Genomic DNA, 20,822 nt, shown 5'->3' with positions numbered 1-20,822 from the left:
CGCCCCCGGACCCCGCCCCCGAACCGCCGCCGCCGTCGCCCATTGGTCCGAGGCTCCGACGCAGGGTCGCAGCTCCGCCCTCTCTGTCCCGCCCCCGTGCCGCTTGGGTTCCTCCCCAGCCATTGGGCCTGCGAGCCTGGGGGCCAGAACGGCCGGCTCGGCCCCCGCCAGCTTCGGGACCACTATTGGCTGGGTTGCGCCCACACCCAGGCGCTGATTGGAGGACGGGAGCCTCAAGCCCCGCCCCTCGTTTCCAAGTTCCGTTAGCAGGTTCGGTTGCTCTCGTATTCCCTCTGGCTCCGGGAGGCGGGGCCGTGGGGCGGGGCCCTCCGGTCGGTTCCTCCTCCTCCTGCTCGCGGCAGCCACTAACCCGAGGGAAGGACCCGAAAGGAGACTGGCGGCTCCTTCCTCTTTGGAGAGCCCTGCTTTCTTCTGATTGGTTGACAGTCACCCCCGTCGCTTGTTTTCCGTCGCCGACGCAGCGCGATGACGTAGCGCCCCGGCTTTCCACGTCCAAGATGGCCGCAGTCAGCAAGGAGAGACGTCGCTAAGGGGCTTGCCTGAGGCGAGGGGTAAGTGACCGGACGACCGCGGGCAACCCCGCTGGCCTCCCGCGTACCTGTAGGTCGGAGTGGGGTGTAGCCAACTGCCTCCGTCCGCCAGCCCAGTTTCTTCCCGGATTCCGCCTCCCTCCGCTACCCCCCGGTGCCGATCGAAGTTAGCGGGCGACGGCGAGGCTGCGGGACGGACTGCGGGAGAGGGTCTGAAGCGCAGGGGCGGAGCTGGAAAGCCGGCGAAGACCCTAGAACTGATAGCAGCCCTCACACTGAGGGGCGGCTCGGACTCGGGGATGTTCCTAGCAGGTGTAGAGAGGGGCAGGGATCATAGGCGCTCACTAAACCGCAGACTACCCACGTCTTCCTAATTACTTGTTAGCGTTATCTGTCTCTCTTGGCCAGGCCTGAGACTTGGGGGGCTGTTGCATATCTTGGGCACTCCGACTTTGGAGACCACGTACCAAGGGTGAGACTCGGAAGGAGGAAAAGGCACTTCCGCGGTTAGTCTTGTTCTTGCCTATACGCCTCGTCCCCCTCTCTCCTAGGTGGTTTCCTTTGGTTTGGCTTGTTGCTGGAGGGCTCGTCCCTTAGAAAGTTAACTGTGAGCTCTTAGGCTCTTAGCAGCACAAAACATGGCCGGTAAGGCTTCCTAAATTTGAGTTGCCGTTTAAGCAGAGCCATTGCGAAATCATGGGGCTTTAGCAACGACTAAATCAACGCAGTTGCTTGGGGGTGGCCTTTTATTATTTTGAGATAAACTTAATATCTGTGTATCTCGTTCTAAATCGCTCTTTAGAGGTAGCTAGCACAGTGCCTTGAGTGCTCCTTAAAGGTTTGCGTGAGTGATGTTGCTGGAATTAACGCCTCAAGAGCATATCCCCAGCAGCTATATAGTGAGCTCTCTGTCTTGCTGAGTGGAAAATGTGGGAGACGGGAGTATCTGTGGGTGGCGTTGAGAGACATTTTGGGTAGATTGCGACTGTTCTTAGGATGCTTATCTGTTAAGTAAACTTGACTGTAAAAGTAATGATTTGGCTTGTTCAGTTTTCTTTTTTCACAGTGGCTACCATAGGTGTCTGTTTTTAAGAATTGTTTCTTTTTGTCTCATTGTGATTATATGGTAATGCATTATTCAGATATATTAGATGGTATTTGCATAAAGCATGTTACTGTTCCAATTCAAAAACATTATTTGCACCAATGAGCAATAAACCCGCCAATTGTTAACGAGACCTTACATTTTAAGTGCCATTTTTTAAACTGAGTATCATAAAGAAAAAATGATCGTAGTTTTGACCTACAAAATGAACTAGTTCATTTGAGGAGATAATGAAAGCAATGAGTTTGTAGAAGGAAGAAAAACACTTTCTGTTTGTTTTATCTAACACTTGATAAAGACAAAATCAAGAGGGATTAAGTTACAGGTAATAGAGATTATTTTTTAAAAGTCTTAATTGGACTAATTCATGCTTTTAAGGTGCAGCTAAATTATAGATCACTTATGATTGTAAACTCATTGTAGCTTTTGAGGGATCCTAAAAGCGCATTTAAAGTGAAGACTGGAAAGTATATTTTGCTCAAACCAATAGGACTTCATTTTTTAAAGTCAGGTGACAATTCATGTCATACATTTTAAGCTACACAAGTCATGTTGTACATTTTAAGTTGCCAGACAGCTGGGAGTGAGGGATTGCTGCGCATGAGGCTATTCAGGCTGCCTTAGGACACAGAATATTCTCTTTCTCCTCTCCGAGTAGACATGAGATCACTGGGCTCTGGGTAACGCACAGTGAGGTGATTTATATCCATTCAAATTACCAAGTTAAAAATGTCCCTTGATGAGTTGATGTCAGTCTGAAGAGGGGTCTTTGGAGGTAGCCACAGGCCTCTAGTCTCGCCCTGCGGGCTCTGCTGAACAGTTTCCAACTGTCAACTTTCAGTATGCAGGAGATGTGGTTCTCAAATTGAGGAATGCACTCAAAACCTTTAGGGACAACCAGTATTCTAAAAGATGGTGGAAGTCGTAAGCTAAAACTAACCAAGTGTAGATTTGCTGAGAGTGATTACGTAACAAAATTATACTTATGCACGTTTGACACAAGAGGTCTGACCTCACAGAAGTGGTTTTAGGGTATAATTTGCTGCATATAAACTGTAATGGGGGCCAGAATGAGAGAAGGCGCTATCTGGCTCTGCCACTGACAGCTCAGAGATAAGTAAGTGGCTTCACGCCTCGCGGCCCATGTTCTCAGTGACAAGTTGTGAAGCTACAAACCATAGCTTGTAGGTGTGAGCAGCTCAGTGGACACACGGCAGGCATGCTGCTGAACTCAGGTGGATGTCACCAACAGCACCGAACAACCTCCCTTCTCCCATGGCCTGCGCACGTCAGAGAATATTGTTTTCCATTTTGAATGATAATATTTAAGGGAGTCTTGAAACATAAAAACCATGTTGAGAAAATGGAGGGGTTTTTTTTGCCCTGCAGGGTAAAGGGCATATAAAAGTCACCTTCACAGATTGGGAAGGGCAGTTATAGGTAAGGGAAAGGTGTCTGTTCTAAAGGCATGGGACACTTGGTGGGAGCCCGAGAGAGAGTAGACTTTATGCATTCTTCGATCTGTGCCCTCTGCATACCAAGTCCAGGGGATGGACAGAACACCTGTTAATGAGCAGAACAGCCTGTCTGTCTGTGACGTTGTCTGTTCGGACATTAAGAATGAACACGAAGACTGACGTGGCAGTGCCACGGGCTCGCTGTGACGTTGGGATCTCTCGCATGGAAGTGGAGGTGGGCGAGCAAGCTTGCTGCTGGTGGTCAGCACACTTTGGGGCCAGGAAGCTGAGTGGTGACCTTCCTGTTTCTGACTTGTAAGTGTCCATAATGCTGAATGTCACAAATCGCTGTTAATCTCTCAGCATGTAAAGTGCTACAGCTAAAGTGCATTCCTGAAGTATTGCTAACATGCTTTGACATCCATTGTTTATGGACAGAGTTTTATTTTGGAGTGTATAAATCTCATTTTTGCAGTAATCATAAGTTGCTAATGAGAAACTTTGTAACTTGAGGATCTTGGGGGGAAAATTAAAGACTAATAGAAAACAGGATTATAAAGTTAAAATGAGACCTTTATCAGGGAGATGGATGATTTTGAGAACTGCCTCCATTCTATTTGTGCACTCGTTCTCCCTCTCTTTCCTTTGTCTGTCTTTCCTGCCATCAGAGGAACCTGCACTACGTTATTAGCATGGGTCTGGCCAGGGACGGATGGTTAAAGCAGGCTTGGAGATCCTTATGACTAGTCCTCTGTGGCCTGGCTCTTTCTGGCCCTTACCTTACTCCATCTCTGAGGCTTATTCCTAACCTTTTCCCCACTCTGCCTCTTTCCCCTCAGCAGCTGTCTTCACGCTCTTCTTCCTAGAAATATGGAGATAATCTTCATGATTTAGCCACCCAATGACTTTAAATATCTCCCTCAAACCTTCTTTCCCTTCTGCTTCAGAAATTCTTTTCCTCCCACCCTCACTTTCCCATTTTTCTTTTCATATCACCCTTCTGTGTTCATCAAGCAAACCTGAAATCATCTCTTAGCTGTCCCATGTCCTCGGCCTCCTGGTCAGTTATGAAGCCCGCCCCCTGCCCCCCACTACTATTCTTCCTCTTTCCCCCTCTACTGCTTTAGTCCCCACCTTCCACACATCTCCTTCCACAAATCTCCAAACCTCCCCCCCAACCCCTTCTCTGCACTTACCATGCTTTATTACTCTTTATGGTATGTAGCTGCTCCCTGAAAAACATTTGTTTATTCCTCTTTGTCTCTGCCGTGAGACTATAAGCTTCCAGAGGGGCTAGGACCTCTGTCTTGTTCTCTGCTGTCATTGAAGCCTGGCCCATTAGTACCTGCTCCCTAAGTATTGGATGAATGTGGAGAACTGTTTAATATATCTTAGGGGCTCCTGACTGTTACACGTAGATTACAAGATGTGCTGAGATAGACCTGGGTGTTCTTTACTATTATTAACAATAAAAAAACAAACATTTTTGAATGTCTACCCACAGTAAAATGGAGAAATAGATTGTGCTATAGTCATAGACTTTTTAAGATTTATTTATTTATACATATAGAACTAGAGTACAGGCCAGAGGTTTGGTGGGTGAGAGGATTCACCAGAGACAGCAGGGAATAGAACAGGCAGATCGACGAAGCACACTGCTGAGGGGAGTGGCAGGTGGGTCAGGAGAGGTCTGCCACGCCATGTGGGTCACTCCTTGGCCAGGGATCAAACTTGCGCTGGAGTGGCTTTGGAGAGTTTCATAAGGCGATACTTTAATCCGTTGTACCACCAGGGAGGGCCCTAGAATAGAATATTTACAGCAGGGATTCTCAGCTTCAGTGCTGTTGCTATTTTGGACCAGTTAAGTCCCTGGCATAGGTAGTTCTGTGCATTAGAGAATGGTAGACCTCCAATCATGACAGCCAAAATGTCTCCAGACATTGCCAGAAGTCTCCTAATGAGAGAATTCGCCTCTGGTAGAAAACTCCAGCTGCACGGTAATGAGAAGGAATGGGTGCTGCTTCAGAGGCCAAGGAGGCACCCACAGAGTGGGGTGAGCAACAGGAACCAGCTGTAAGAGTGGACCAGTCATGCCGCGGGCCTTCAGAAATAGGAGAGAGTGGTTGCTAGGGAGAGGTCAGGATGGAGGTTTGGTTTGGGGGATAGTGATTGGGAGAAGAGTGAGAGGTTACCTCTGGTGACCTGCTTCTCAGCTGGAGGTTGTTACATGGTGTATTCACTTTGAAAATCATTAAACCGTGCTTTTTGGGTGCTATAAAGTAATTAAAATTTTTTTCATACATAATATCCAGATATAAGCAAGCATTCCTTGGTACTGGGAGGTTGGGGGGTGTGAGGGAGGAGCCCTGTTCTTCACTATCTCATGTGATTGTTTCCCCAAACTTTTTATTTAGTGGAAGAAGAGTACAGTGACTGCTTGTTCACCTATGGCCTAGACTGGACACGTGTCGACATTTTGCCACCTTTCCTGTGTGAGTGTGTGCTCTAGCCAAAGCATTGAAAGTAAGTTGCAGACTTATGACATTTCACCTTAATACTTCAGCCTAAGAATAAAGGTGTTCTCCTGTGTCGTCACAGTATCCTCATTGCTCCTAAAAAAAAAAGACAGTCATTCCCTAATATCATCTTATATAAAGTCTGTGTGAAATTTCTCTATAAATGCTCAAAATGTCTTCATAGCTTCTTTGAAAACCAAAGCCCAGGAGGCACTTGGGTGTCAGCTTGTGCCTCGCCCATCTCTTCAGCCCTGCCAGCTCGCCCACCCCTTGGTGTGCTGATGTCATTGAGCTTTTCGAAGAGACCAGGACAGTGTTCTGGGGCATCACACTGTGTGGCTGATGGCTGCCTTGTGCACTGAGTGTTTGCTCTGTTTTGCTCCCAGTCTTGACTGTGAACTGGAACTCGGACTTGCTCCAGTTAAGCTTCCATGCGACAAGTAGCCCTCGTAGGCAGTGATATTTGTTTCGTATCGCATCACATCAGGAAGCACATAACAGAGGGTTTTCACCCGATGAGTGGTGCCAAGTTTGATCATTTTTGTTAAGGTAAAGGTGCTTTTTCCACAGTAATATGACCAGTCCTGACAAAGTGGCTTTTCTGTACAGAAATGCTTTTTACACACTGTGTATTATGGGCATGTGGACTTCTAGTCACTCGTTTACAGTGAGTCATAGTCATTCATCTTTGTAACACTCAAAAAAAGATCCCTGAGTTGTCCAGCAGGAGCCCGTGCTGGCTCCCAAGTCAGTGATGCGCCCTCCTCAGCCTAGGCCTGTCCCAGGCACCCCGCACCGGGGGGACCAGCTTTGAGCTGGAAGGCCTGGACCGGGCGTGTCAGTCACAGGACGCGGTGCGGGCGGAGCGTGAGGCCGCGTGTGTGCAGTTTCTGACAGTGGTTTGTCTGGAGTTTTTCACTTGTAAGTTAGCATCATGGGCTTTTCCTGAACTTCTGATTTTGTGCTTGTTTTCTTTGCATTGAAAATCATGATTCCTAACAACATTGGCATTTTACATACTTGCTTGTCCTGCAGCGCACAGGAAACGGTCGATGCATGCCATGTTAGTGCTCGCTAACGGCGCGTTCCAGGGGACAGTGAAGGTTTCCCTGCAGTTCTTGTTGCCCTGAAAACACATCTGCCCAGAGCAGAGGGGACTTGCTCGTTCTTTCCGTGTGGCTGGTTCCTGCTTGGTGTGTGCTGCGTTCATGCTGAGTTTCAGGGTTTGCTTATCGCTTAGCTAAGTTCGTGAATGTGTTAAATATGTAACTCAACAATTATGTTAGAAAGGCACCCAGGAACCATTCTGGAAAACTGCTCTCAATAGCTCTAGCTGGGGTAATTAGAACAACAAAAGAAATAATCATTTGGATTATAACTCAAAGAATAAGATAAATACCAGCAGGCCATTCTAATAAGAGCAAATGATTGATTCAATGGCGAGGAGGACACATCTTACAAAAGACTTTCACATGTTACTGAGAGGAAGAGAGGGAGCCAGCCGTCAAACAGCACAGTAGCGACGGTGGAGGGCTGCCGTCCGGTGACGGTGAAGCTCCGGCCGACTTCAAGGAGGAAGGGGTGCGTGCGTGCTGCCTCCATTGTGGCCTCTGCTAGTTGCTGTGGTTTTAACAGATGCCCCACACGTTTTCTGACAGTTCTTCGGGAGGGGAAGCTGAATTCCCTAACCCTCGAGTGTGGGCTGGCCCACATGACTCATATCTGAGGCGTAGAAAGTAGAAAGGGAAAACGGTACCTTGGCGCAGGAAGCCTGCAGGCCTCAGTGTCGTCCCGCGGCGGCTGGGTTTGTGGAAGCAGCATCCTCCTGTCTGCCGAGGCCCGCTGAGGGCCGGGCAGTGGCTTCTGTGCCATCCTTCCCCAAGCTCCAGTCGGGCCTGGGAGAATGTTGAGTACACCCAGGTCAAGACACTGCTTATCTTCCCAGTCTTCAAAATCGGCAAGGCCTTGAAAACCAGGAGAAGCCGTTACAACTTAGAAGACACTAAGGAAGGAAGACACGGTACATATGGAGCAGGGTTTGATTAGCTCCTGCAACAGAAAACCCAACATCCAAGGGTGATTTAGATAGTGTGTGAGTACTGATTGCTCAGATTTAATCAGTGAGGTGCAGTCGTATTAAAGATGTGAGGGAAGCTGGATGACCGGTCTGCATAAATTCTCTTGTACTCGCTTTCGAGCTTTTCTGTAAACCTGCAGTTATTTGGAAACAACAGGTTGTTGTTTCCAAGTTGTATGAAAGGTGAACTCAAAAGAAGTCTTGTCCAAACCACTGTCCTTTCTATCTTGTTCTTCCCCATTCCCAACTGGCCGGCCCTTTTCCTTTTAATTACTTCCAAAAAGCTAGCGGTGCTTGCTCTGCTTTCATCTCCTTCATTATGTGGATGCCAACATCCTGTGTCCTCTGTCGTGCTCGTTGCTTGTCTAGGAGATGTCACCACGCTGGTACTTACAGACTCCCCGGTCTCCAACAGTTGGCCCGTGCACCACTGTTGTATCCGACCGGTGCCCCATTGGTAGACACTCAGGTCATCTACAGACTTTGCTATTATAAATAACACGTGTTGGGTGAATAGTCATGGCATACGTAGTTTCATAATTGTTATGGTCTAGTCAGAATATGTAGGCCAGCAGATTGCTAAGTCAAAGCGCACATGCGTAGCTTTTTGGCCACTTTGCTGACAGGGTTTGTCAAGCCTTTGGGGGTTTTGTCAGTCTCGTAGGTAAGAAGTGACACCTCGAGATGACTTGTGATCGTGAGCCTTTCACTTTGCCCAGCATACCCCACGTCTCCCTCCATGCAGCCCCACCCTTTGCCTAGTTGAATCACACACGAAAGTTCATGAAGATTGCTTTTCTCAAGGTACTTATTCATCCTGCCAGAGGGAAGATCAGCTTCCCTTTAGACGAGTGGCGCGCAGTCCAGGTGAGCTTCCTGGTGGCCCTGGGTCAGGGCCGGGCAAAACTGCTGCTTCTCTGGTCACCAGGCAGACCTGCTTCGGCCGCTTCCTTACAGCCCCGGGTTGCCCCATTGAAAAGTTCTCTGACCCCTTCCGAACAGGTCGTGTATTAGTAAGGACCTCCGGATGGAAGGTCTTGCTTTGGCTTTCTCCTCTCCACTGTGAAGTTTTCCCAGAATCTCTATTCTGAATGAAAGAGGGTGGGAAGCAAGAGAAATTTAAAGAAACCCCTCCCCTCCTGGACCACCTCCTCTGCTTACCCCCACAACACACAGCCCCACCTCTAATTTCTGTACCGAGCAGTATGGACTCATTGAGCCCGGTGGCTTCTCTGAGTGAAAGTGCCTAAGTGACGATAAGTAAACTGGAAAGGGGAAATTTTGACGGGGTACTAGCTGGAAGAAATGGGTCATTTTGGAGCATAAATCTTAGGGGTCGTAATTGGCCAGGGCCTTTTCAGTGAGAAACCAGGATCTAGGCCAGCTTGAGGGGACTGGGTCTAGCAAGAAAGGCAGGAGGAAGTGAGACAAGCGGAGGTCAGCTCCTTCCAGACTTTGTGGAGGTTGACATTTAGACTCAAGAGGAAGGCGCACTCTTGGAGTTAAATCACCCTGAAATTGGGGACCTGCGAGTGTTCGGTGTGTGGGGGCTGGGGGTGAGGGTTCCTAACATGCGGTTCCTAGGAGCGTTGCTGTGGGAAACCTGGATTCCACGCCAGTCTGACCAGGGCCTGCAGTTCTGGTTCTGATCCCGTGCTGGTTTGATGTGGGTCATCCCTTCCCAACTTTGCTGCTCCTTCTTTCTCAGGATTCTAGCATTTCCAGAGACTCTTTTGGAAAGAACAAGTCTACTTCAATAAATGAAGGAAAATAAAGAAAATTCAAGCCCTTCAGTCACTTCAGCAAACCTGGACCACACAAAACCATGTTGGTACTGGGATAAGAAAGACCTGGCTCACACACCCTCGCAGCTCGAAGGACTCGATCCAGCCACCGAGGCCCGGTACCGCCGAGAGGGGGCTCGCTTCATCTTTGATGTGGGCACACGTTTGGGGCTGTATCCTGATGCCCCTGGGAGCTAATGTGTAGGGACCCCCGCCCCCAGCGAGAGCCAGCCGGACTCCATAGAGTGTGCAGGACGCGGTACTAAAGCAACTGTCCCGTGTCCTTGTGGCTCAGAGTTATTGTCAGTTTGCTTAAGCCTGGGTTTGGCTTGTTTGTCATCGAAATGTGTACAGACGCAGCATAGCCGTTGGGCAGGTGACCCCGGGGGTCCAGTGATCACAGTGGCAGGATTTAAAGGGGGGGAGCCTGGCCTGGGGAAAAGCTTAGGCTGCAGCTAGCTGTCTCCGTGCCAGGATCCCCGCACCCCAAGTTCCCAGCCTCTGACTCGGTTGTTACTATTGGTCTTTATTGCTTCTCTGCATTTAACTAAGAACATCACCTGTAAAAATTCTTACCTAAAGTCCTTAACCAGAGCAACAGACACTATGATACCCTGGCAACTGGAATAATTTATTTTCATCGCTTCTATATGTTCCATTCCTTCAAGCAATTCCCAAGATATGTAAGTATTTGCCTTTTGATAACATTCTCTATCGTGTGTTGTTACTTCCCATACCATTTAGTGGACGACTTGTAGTCCATCTGTGGCATCTTCCAGGAAATGTTTACTACTATATGGCACAGCCAACATACATAAACAAAATCAAGTTTGGACTTTGATTTTTCCAGTTAGGCACTAGTGCTGGGGTGTCCGCTCTGGGTCCTGGCAGCTTGACGGAGGGAAAGACAATGTGGGCAGTGGTGTGGCAGTGGGCCCCTGGGACCAGCAGAAGGCCCGTCCCAGGGTGAGAGGCTCCGACAGCCTGCAGCCAGAAAGCGCCTCTCCAGCGCTTGCCCTTTCTGATACCTGCTTTGCTTTATGTGACATAAATTTAAAACAGTGTGTGAAGTCAGTTTGGAGGTATATGTGTATTGGGGAATGAGAATGAGGAAGGTGGGGCGTGGGGGCGCAGTCCATTGTGGAGCCAGACCCCCTGACTTCGGGTTCTGGGAGCCTCGATGACCTCGGGAACTTTGTGTCTCCTTTCAGGTGACAGGAGCTTGTTGTCTCTTTCTGGCTGGGAAAGTGGAAGAAACACCTAAAAAATGTAAAGATATCATCAAAACAGCTCGTAGTTTATTAAACGATGTGCAGTTTGGCCAGTTTGGAGATGACCCAAAGGTAAGGGTCCTGACCTCGTGTCCTCTAGTCATGAGTCCTGGCAGTGGCCTGAGGATAGAGGCTCCCTTGTGTGTGGCAGCGGCTGTCAGGCCGTGTATGCCAATCTTCTGTCACATGCGAGGGGGATCACGCAGCCTGCACCGGGGTGGCATGCAGACCTGGGTGGCAAGCCCTTGGCACACTCAGGCTGTTCGTTGGAGCCCGCTGACCACTGCTCCGCATGCAGGTCCTCGCAGCCTGAAGCAGCACTGAGCACAGACTGCAAGGGACCGCCGGGGTGTTTGCACGAGGGTGTCTGGTGGCACAATGGGGAGACAGTCGCGGGGGCGCTACCCTGCAGGGAGGTCACTGGTGGGTGTTGCTGAGGCTGCCTGGGAGAAGCCCCTGCTCACGTCCAGCTTCCCCGAGCCTGTCAGGGCCACACAGACCAGGGCCGCAGAGCAGCTGTGGCTCCGGGGCTTTCGGCCCTGACACAGTCTTAGCCACCCCACAGCCTCCCAGGCGTGCTCTGGGGCCAGCGGCCAGCACATAGGGGTGCTTCCCTATAGAGGAGGAGAGGGCTCTTCTTTTAAAGAGACACTAGAAGCTGTTTGGAAAAGTAAGATCGTGAGTCGTGTGGAACATTTTTGTCCTAATTTGTCTCGCTTGAACAATTTCGTTCCCCCATTATATTAATTTCTGATGTATTCAGCAAGTCACTGTCCCAGTTACTGTGTAAGGCACTGGGCTGTTAAACAGGCGAGGTGGCCGTTGCTTTCCCAGACTGATAGTGAGTGGAGACCATCCTTTGTTCCGGGACTGACCGGTGATGAGAGTGATGCGTGCTATCAAGGACTGTTTAAAGGGTAGTGAGAGTGCCCAGCCCCCTTACTCCACCCCCACCCCCCAGGGTTTGGGGTAGAGGGAATACTCCCTGCGGAATACTGTTTGCACACAGACCTGTAATTACGCAGTTAATTGAATATTTGGAGCACAAAGAGAGGGCAGGCTTAGGCCATCTTGTAATATTGTGTGGGCTACAGCTTGGAAACCAATCAGTATATTTAGTGAAAGGTTGTTTCTAAATTTAGAAGACAGGTGGAAGCTTCTGGGAAATAGGTGGGGACAAAATCACAAGTTAAACATTGTTAACTGAAGTTTTAAAAAATAACTGAATGCGAGTTTTAAACATTTCATAAAATTTTCCTATAAAGAACATTTGGGATTCTCAGCTGGAAAGACCTTAGCCCTTGGAAAATGTCTCGTGGGGCCTTCCTGCATGCCCTGAGCAGTAGTGGCCATGCTCAGCTGAAAGCCAGTGTGGCCGGCGAGCTTCTCAGAGGAGGTGGACCGTGAGCATGGATTCACGCAGCTGCTGGCGCCTAGCCTCCAGCCTTCTGCAGACTCCTCTGTGCAAGCAGCTCACCTCGTCATCGCCCACACTGAGTCTTGACAAGCACAGAGCCCGGACTACCCCTTGGGGCCACGCACAGCCAGCAGCAGGAGGTCCCTGTCCGTGTTCCTGGGAAGGAAGAAGGATCGCAGTGGCAGAGTGGAATGGCCAGGGGTGACCTTCCAGGAAGCTCTAAAGGCCACACTGGGGTTGGGGGAGAAGAACCTGAGACTACTGGTGGACTGAGGAGATTTTCATGAGTGTTTCTGAGGAGGACTCAGTACCCTTAAAACACTTTCCAACTTCATCTGACAACTCCATGGGTTCACAGTCAGAACTCAGTAGCTTTCCTTTTTTATAGAATGACACTAGTCAAATGATATTAAATTCAGGGGGGGGGGGAATCAAAAACAGACTTCCTGATAATGGAGAATAAGAACGAGTTAAACCGATAGAAAGGGAGGTTCTGTTTTGTAAAGGGGGTTCATATGTGAAAGCAGTAATGATCCTGAGACTATTTAACCTAACTCTGACCCTCTTGTTTCCTTCAGTTGTTTTTCAGAAGTTTCCTCTGTCTGGACATGTCCAAATGGGCAGGAGAGGGGAGACTGGGAGCACAAAATAGTGGCCAAAATGTTGCAGCAAGGGCAATAGGAAAGCTTGCTTCTTTAATGGTGCTTCAGACTTGGGAATAAAATTGCTGTCCCAACATTTGTTTTTCATTTTTAGGAGGAAGTAATGGTTCTGGAGAGAATCTTACTGCAGACCATAAAGTTTGATCTACAGGTAGAACATCCATACCAGTTCCTGCTCAAGTATGCGAAACAGCTCAAAGGTGAGGGGCGGACTGGAAGGCCTCGCGGCAGCCCGGCACCTCCCAGGCAGGAGAGCCGCCCCGCGGGCCATTCGCGGCAGCCCTGTTACTGCCCTTTCCTTTGACGCACGGGCAGATTCTGTCACGCAGTTGTCAAGTGACAGGGGTATGAGTCAGGCTTTTTTAAATAGCTTCATAGCGAGGTTTCTCGCTTGGTCAAGTGCAGGAGACGAAGTGGCTCTTGGGCCCACAGCTGCCCGTTGCCCACAGTGAGCTCTTCTAGGAGTGGGGTGGGCCTAGAGTGTGTTTGTTTTCCCCTTACTGTTGCTCATTTGCCCTTTTTCCCCATTTCTAGGTGACAAAAACAAAATTCAAAAGTTGGTTCAGATGGCATGGACCTTTGTCAATGACAGGTACACATGTTCAAATGTTGGTTTTATTGAATTGTTTTGAAATAAGCGGGGACGTACTGGTGGTTCACGCCAGACCCCATTTTGTGCCGTGGACACTGACACACCCCAGCCTAGAGGCCAGTCATGGCAGACGGGGCTAAACCCCAGCCTCCTGCTTTGGCCGGGTAGGGGCGTTCTGAGACGCAGCCATCTTGTCACAAAGAACCTGAGTCCAAAGTAACATACTGGAGAGTTTTCACCATTGAATTCCTGAAGTCGATTCGTTGTGATGGTTTTAGTGGCCCTGGATGGTTTAGTGGCTGCAAACTGGGGGCCAGAATGTCCAGGAGTGGGGGGCCATCACCAGCAGAGAAGTGCAGTGGGGTGAAGACCACAGCCATTGCCTGTGTCACGGGTGACTCAGGGCCCCAGCTCTCCCCCTCTTCCAGCTCCCCACCCGCATCCAGCTGTCCACCCCTATGTGTCGGGCTCTTCTGTTCCTTTCAGGAACAAGTCAGTAGCCATGTTTAAAGTCACTTATTGTGGCACCTTTGGGAGACCATAAAATAATCTTCACTTGGTTATGTGTGGGAAAGAACAGGCCAGCTGTGCTTTCACAGTGCTCAGGCCGTGCCCTCTTTTCTCCTTGCATTAGTCTCTGCACGACCTTGTCACTGCAGTGGGAGCCGGAGATCATAGCCGTGGCAGTGATGTATCTCGCAGGACGTTTGTGCAAATTTGAAATACAAGAGTGGACCTCCAAGCCCATGTATAGGAGATGGTGGGAGCAGTTCGTGCAAGATGTACCTGTGGACGTTCTGGAAGGTACTGGCGTGCAGAGCTCTCTGCCAGGGCGCTCTGTGTCCAGGGGAGCCTTCCTCCCGGAGCTGGGGTCCGCTGAGTGACTCCAGCATAGTTTCGGCGACATGCAGATGCAGCCAGCGCTGTGCCTTGGGGGGCTTGCCAGGCAAGCGCTCGGTTCTCTTGGGGAAATGTAGCTGAGAGAGAGGAGGCAGGTTTTGCTTTCCCGGGTAAAATATTGTTAGAAATACTGATTGGTGGCCAATGTGACTGTTGCCTCCCATTTAGACATCTGCCACCAAATCCTGGACCTTTACTCCCAAGGGAAACAACAGATGCCTCATCACACCCCTCATCAGCTGCAGCAGCCCCCCGCTCTCCAGCCCACACCACAAGTGCCACAAGTGCCACCGCCACAGCCAGCTCAGGGGGCCGACCCACCCCAGCCCCCACAAAAGGACGCGCAGCCGCCGGCCCCGCCGCAGCCGCCACCGCCGGCCCAGCCACCCAAGAAGCCGTCCCCACAGCCCAGCCCGCCGCGACAGGCCAAGCGCGCTGTGGTGAGTAGGCCTTGCCGTGTCTCGGCCCGGGGCCAGGGCCGACTGGCCGCCTGGCCGCGTGTTCCGAGAGCCCAGACGTGACCATGTGCACAAGGGGTGCCTCCCGGAAGCGCCCCGCCCCTTGTCCTTGCTGTGTCTGCCACTCTGCTGGGGTAGCGTCTCCCGCCCCTCCGGCTCATCAGTGTTTCGTGCCTCGATTGTTTGTGTTTTATCGAGGGACACTGGCTGGTGCTGCACCGTGCAGGTTGCCAGAGCACAGCGTCTCTGTCACCTTCTGTCCCTCTCTGTGGTCGCACCCCAAGAAGGCTGATTTCTACCCTTCACCCTACAGGCCCCTTTACCTGATGACCGCACCCTGCCAGCCCCACCCTCTAGTAACACTGGTTTTGTCCTTGAGAGTTTGTTCTTGCCTTTTTTCTTTTTTTTTGGGGGAACACTACAAGGTTTTATTTGGGCCAAAGAAACATATTCTGTTAGATTAATACCCATATCATAATTACACTATGCATACAAAGCCATTTTTAATCTATAATATATGCTAGATTTCTTTTTTAATAATAGAATAATTTTGTTGACTTTTTTTTTAATTGTTCATTTCCTAACACCTCCACACGGGTGGCACGTCTTTGGCTTCTTTCACCCGGCGTGATCCCTTCTCGGTCCGTCATGGTAGTGCCGTTGTTAGCGGGATTCATCTTTGCACTGCTGGGCCGAATCTGTGCGGCCTGCTGTGTCCGCCACACCTCCCTGCAGGCCTTGCACCTGCGGGCCGGGCCGCCTTGGACCTGGACTCAGTCGGTACCGCCCTATTCCCAGAGGTGGGGTAACCGAGCCACAGGGGATTCTAGTCTTGGTTGTTTTTGAGGAGCCTCCACACTGTTTTCCTCAGTGGCTGCACCAGCTCCTGTCCCCCACCCCCGCTGGCACAGTGCCCACCCTCCACAGACTCACCATGCCGGCTGTCCCTCAGCCCTCTGTCCGTAGCCGTCCACGCAGGTGTGAAGTGATGGCCTGGTGCTGTTGTGATGGGCGTTCTCCAACAGAAAGAGGTGGGGAGCTGGTGCTGTCGGTAACAACGGGGCATCGGTACCGTTGCTCCCCCGTGGAGCCCCCCGGCCGCAGGAGGCCGCTGCGTGGGCGGGTGCTCACCAGCAACACCTGGCCACGAGACCAGTGCGGGCGGGGCTGGCTCCTGCTGAGAACTCCCTGTCAGGAGCCCTGTCTCAACGTGAAGAAAGGAAAGAAAAGGGAGTAGGTTTGTCCTGCAAGGTCAGGGCAAGTGAATGGTCATCGGAGGCCACACTCTGCGGTGGGATCGTGTCAGGGCAAGTGAATGGTCATCAGAGGCCACACTCTGCGGTGGGCTCGTGTTAGCGCCGCTTGATCAGCTTCTCCTGGCAGCAGGTCTTGGTTAACAGTTCCATGTTTTCTTTTGAAACAGGTTGTTTCTCCCAAAGAAGAGAATAAAGCCACAGGTAATTTCCTGTTCTAATACTTTGTTACTTGTTGTTGTTGTTAGTTTCACCTTTATCAGAAGGGTTAGGTCTTGGAATAGTTTCCTCTCAGCTTTGGTTTGCCCCTAAGAGTTGGCGTGAGGGCCCAGCGCGCCCCTCACCCTCCTGCGCGCCCCCGTGTGTTTCCTCAACTGTGCTCTGGCAGAAGGCACCGACCGAAACCACCAGCGCGCCCGGTCGCGGCACGCAGGGAGCGGAGCGCCTGAGCGCGCAGCCGAGGCGGCGCTGCAGGAGACGCGGCTTGCCCAGGCTCCGCCGGGGGGCACCCTCAGAGGTGCAGCGCAGAGTTGGTTCGTGTGTCCCTGTGTCGGAAGCACGCAGGGAGAAGGTGCAAAGCTCAGGGGTTCCAGAAGAGAAGCTGCGAGAGAGCCGCCGTCAGGAGGCGTGCTGAGCCCTCGGGGCACCACCGCGTCCCGGCTCTGCGGGGCGCACAGCCAAGGCGGGGCTTGGCCAGCTGCTCCCTGAGCCGTGTGAAGTCTTCGCGCTCCCCAAAGCTGTGTTTCGCTCAGGACCTCTAGGCAGCGCTGAGTTCCAACAGGGCTGTTTGGCTTCCTGGCGGGTGGGCAGGCACTAGAGAGAGGCCGCGCCAGGGTGACCGGAGCTGAGGGCCGGGGCTGCGGGTGGAAGGACAGGGGAGCACTGCGCTGCGCGGCTCGCGAAGCGTTGAAGGAGGCAGCACTGGATGGGACCACAGGGGCCCAGGAGACGCGGCTTGCCCAGGTTGGCCGGCACCCTGGAAGATGATGGTTTCGCGGCAGACAGCGGGAGCTGCGGTGCAGGAGAGCTGTGGCAGAGGCCGGGCTTGTCACGGAGGGTCCAGGCAGCAGGACAGACAGGTGGTTGGGGAGGAGAAGCTGGCGCCGTCTGGGTGAGACCTGGCAGCATCAGTGGTGCCATGAATGGGGTGTGCAGCACCCACTACTTGCCCCAGGGTGCGGCGCTCCCGAGCGGGCCGCCTCACAGCCCCGTGCACTCAGGGATTCGTCAGATCAAAGAAAGTAAATGTTCACATCCATGACATAGCCAACGGATAAAATGTGTGTTATGGTGGGTTAAGTAAAACCTGTGATTAAAATTTCACCTCTTACTTTGTGACATGGCTACAGGCAAATTTTAAATTACACACAGGGTCAGGCAGTGTGGAGTTCGGCAGCTTGGGCTGGAAGGGTGGGCGGGGCGCCCCAGGTTGAGTGGGGCAGTGAGAGAGGGGAACAGCCTGGCAGCTGCGGGGGGCCAGACCCCGGCGGGAGGGCCAGGTCGGGGTTGGGGGGGGAGCTAGAGGCGTATTCACAGTTCCTCCCCTCCACGGGGACTTGGTCTCCGAGAGAGGGGCCTCGGCCTGTGCTCGGGAAGAGGGAGCCGCGCCAGAGCCCAAGCAGGGCCAGAGTGGACAGGCCAGGACTGAGGGCGGGGCGGGGGCCAAATCATGTGAACACGGAGACAGAGTTCTTGCACTCTGTCTGGAAGATTCCAGACGGGGAACTGCGAAGAGCCTGGCCGGGGCTCTGCGAGTGGACTGTTTCCTCGGCCACGAGGGTCCCGTCAGCTTCGCCTGTGGCATCAGTCTCCTGGCCTGACAACTGGGGCATGCCGTCGAAAAAGGAAATCAAATATGTGTCTGAGAAAGGAGGGGAGGCGCACCCCATGAGCCCTCGGTGACAGGTGACTGCCCACCGGCTCGTGTCACGTGCGGGGCGCCCTCGGAGCAGCCTTGTCAGATGTCGGGAGGGGGGCATGGGGGAGGGCGGAGACTGTAGTCCCCTAGAGGGTCTTTACTTGCAGAGGGGTGTGAGGGGGTGTCTGATTGATGCCTTCTGCTCTTTTGAAGGGACCCGTACGTCACGCTGGCGCTGAGGCCTCCGTGGTCCCCAGGAGTCCTGACGCGCCTGCCTGGCCATGTCGGGGCACAGTGACTCCGTGACCCACCTTTCCTTTCTTTTTTTTAGAACCACCGCCACCTAAAGTACCCAAACTTGAGCCCACACACCCTCCGCTGCCTCCGGCCCACCCACCACCAGGTAAGTGCTTTGGGAAGTCGCCAGGCACAGATGCCAGCTCGCGAGCATTTCTGACGCCAGGCTCCGGAAGGCCTGAGAAACACTGTAAAAGGATACTGTAGCCAAAGTCTAAAAAGACAATAATGACCAAGAATCTTTCGAAAGTTGTTTTTCAACAAACCAGATAATTTGGAGATGTAAATTCAAAGTATATCTGAATATTCTCTGAACTCTCACATCCAGAAAAACCGAACTACCCAAGATAAACGAATTTAGAATCAGTTGTAGGAAACAAAGCCCGCAGCTTATGAACGTGCCCGGATGTGGGCGGGATCCCTCGGCTCAGACCCGTCTCGCGTCTGCTTCCCGTTGGCCGCATCTTCTCAGTGCGTTATGAAGAATAAGCAATTGTTCAGAGTCACATGGAGAATAAATTAAAGAATGAAAAGTTCTCAACAGGTACACAGCGTGCCTGGAGGCCTCCTTGACAGCGATAGAGTGGAGGAGAAGCTGTAGAGCCTGCCTCTGGCAGCGGGCATGGGAGAAGGCAGCAGTTAGGCGTGTTTTCTGGAGGGTGGTAGACGTTCTGGAGACTTCCCTGGACCTTCGTCAGCACGTCCTGTTGGCTGCCGCCGCTGCCCCCAGGCCTGTGGCAGGTCCGTGGGCTCCTAGAGCCCTGTGCCAGCTGCCCAGTCTTCGCGCGCCAGTGGTGGTAGTTTGTGAAGTTGAAAGACTAGAGGTGTTGTTCTCCACTGGGGGCAGCCCCATGTTCCTAGTGTCAGTGTGGCCCTGATCAGCCCTCTGTGAGCGTGCAGGCCCCCAGCCCGCAGGGAGGGGTGCGCCAGGAGTGGGGGTGCACGGGCAGGGTGTGGGGACTCTGCAGAGTGCAGGGAGTTCCCGCTGGGCTGGGGGGCTGTGCCCTGCAGAGGTGGAGCCGAGGCCGGCCGGGAGGCCGCGGGGCTCCCTCAGAGCAGGTGTCTGGCAGGCGGGGGGCGCAGGCTGGCAGAGGGCGCAGGACCGCATGTTGGGGGAGAGCCAAGCCCCTGTGAGGGAGGCACAGGGGGCGGCACTTGGGTCCCAGGTTACCCAGAGGAGAGTGCGGAGGTGACAGGAGACGCCGCTTTGTTCGCACACATGTCATGGGGCAGGCGGTGCACAGGCCGCTTGGCGTCACGGGAGGTGAGTCTCGGCTGGCAGAGCACGTGTGGGCCAGCTGGTTCCTGCCAACCCTGACTCAGGCTTGGCTCCTCCAGGCAGCTTCTGGAACTAAAGGGCTCCCGTCCCATCGCGGCCTAACGCACCCTCCCCGGCCGTGGCAGCTGCCGGCCCAGCGGTGCGGGCTGCCCCAGAGGGGTCCTGAGCTTCCCGCACTCACTTTGGTGGGAACAGCACCCCGGGGTGGGTGGCACAGATCACGGCCGTTGGCTGCCTCCCGGCACATGCGTGTCTGTGCGCAGTCAGGACTGCAAGGAGCTCGGCCCTGGGGCCCTCAAGAGAAAGTAGGGACAGGAGGGGCCAGCACCTCCCCAAGGGCTGCTTGGAAAGGACACCCTCTTCCGGTGTTGGCTTCCCTCATGCAGGAGGGGGCGCACAGGGAAAACGTGAGGGGCGGGCGGGAGAGCTGAGGCCAGGAGCGGCTCTGGGGGCCCCGGTGCTGCCAGCCGTGCCCGCTCCTCGTCTGTGCACGCTGCTCCGCGGCCGGCGGCCGGGCGCCATCTCCGCAAGGCGGACGAGGAATGGCGCGCCGGTGGCTCCACCGGGAACGGCAGAGACTGGTCCCTCCTTGTGAACCTGCCATCTCGTCGCCACGCACTGCGTGCTCTGGTGTCCTGCTGAGCCAGCACCACAGTGGGGCTCGCGGTGGCCTCGGGCTCCGGCAGCTGCACACGGCAGTGCGGGACTGTCCTAGGAAGAGGGGTGTCCTGTGCTGCGGCCCCCCTGCGCTGGTGTGCTTGGAGTCGGAGAGACCCTGGGTCTCGGGTGGTGGACAGAAGGGCCTGGGTGACAGGCAGGGGTGAGCTGACGGCAGCGGTGCCCAAGCGCTCTGCCCCGGCGGAGACGCCCTGGGCCTCCACAGCGGCCACCAGCGCCGGCAGCGCCAGACTCGGCGCCCAGCTCCCCAGGCCATCGCTGGGTCCAGCTGCTGCTGGTGGGCCCCGGGCACCACAGGGCTGCCCAGCACTGGGCAGTGACTTGTCTCTCCTCTGCAGACCGGAAGCCCCCCCTCACGGCTGCCTTAGGTGAGGCTGAACCCCCGGGCCCTGTGGATGGCAGTGAGCTCCCCAAAGTCCAGATTCCTCCTCCGGCCCACCCGGCCCCTGTGCACCAGCCGCCACCGCTGCCGCACCGGCCCCCGCCCCCACCGCCCTCCAGCTACATTACCGGGATGTCCACCACCAGCTCCTACATGTCGGGAGAGGGCTACCAGAGCCTGCAGTCCATGATGAAGACCGAGGGGCCCTCCTACGGCGCCCTGCCCCCCGCCTACGGGCCACCGGCTCACCTGCCCTACCACCCGCACGTTTATCCCCCCAACCCG

The 20,822-nt window shown here is 53.4% G+C and overlaps 1 protein-coding gene across 1 annotated transcript in view; it reads left to right on the top strand.

The window, feature by feature from the left end:
• Positions 1 to 519: 519 nt before the first annotated feature.
• The window catches only part of CCNK (cyclin K), a 21,423-nt gene continuing 1,120 nt past the window's right edge, over positions 520 to 20,822 (top strand). Inside the window, exons 1-12 of the mRNA XM_004681581.2 lie at positions 520 to 572; positions 5,528 to 5,636; positions 9,415 to 9,663; positions 10,092 to 10,173; positions 10,702 to 10,833; positions 12,935 to 13,040; positions 13,375 to 13,432; positions 14,067 to 14,236; positions 14,501 to 14,772; positions 16,214 to 16,247; positions 18,233 to 18,304; positions 20,494 to 20,821. Of these exons, the coding sequence (XP_004681638.1) occupies positions 9,467 to 9,663; positions 10,092 to 10,173; positions 10,702 to 10,833; positions 12,935 to 13,040; positions 13,375 to 13,432; positions 14,067 to 14,236; positions 14,501 to 14,772; positions 16,214 to 16,247; positions 18,233 to 18,304; positions 20,494 to 20,821 (1,451 nt within the window). The 5' untranslated portion in view covers positions 520 to 572; positions 5,528 to 5,636; positions 9,415 to 9,466. The remainder of the gene's footprint in view (positions 573 to 5,527; positions 5,637 to 9,414; positions 9,664 to 10,091; positions 10,174 to 10,701; positions 10,834 to 12,934; positions 13,041 to 13,374; positions 13,433 to 14,066; positions 14,237 to 14,500; positions 14,773 to 16,213; positions 16,248 to 18,232; positions 18,305 to 20,493; position 20,822) is intronic.

This window comes from Condylura cristata, unplaced genomic scaffold (genome assembly GCF_000260355.1).
Source record: "Condylura cristata isolate star-nosed mole 26May11 unplaced genomic scaffold, ConCri1.0 scaffold00013, whole genome shotgun sequence".
In the NCBI taxonomy this organism is placed as follows: domain Eukaryota; kingdom Metazoa; phylum Chordata; class Mammalia; order Eulipotyphla; family Talpidae; genus Condylura; species Condylura cristata.
Note: the sequence above shows the minus strand (reverse complement) of the source record. Positions and strands in the feature narration are given on the sequence as shown.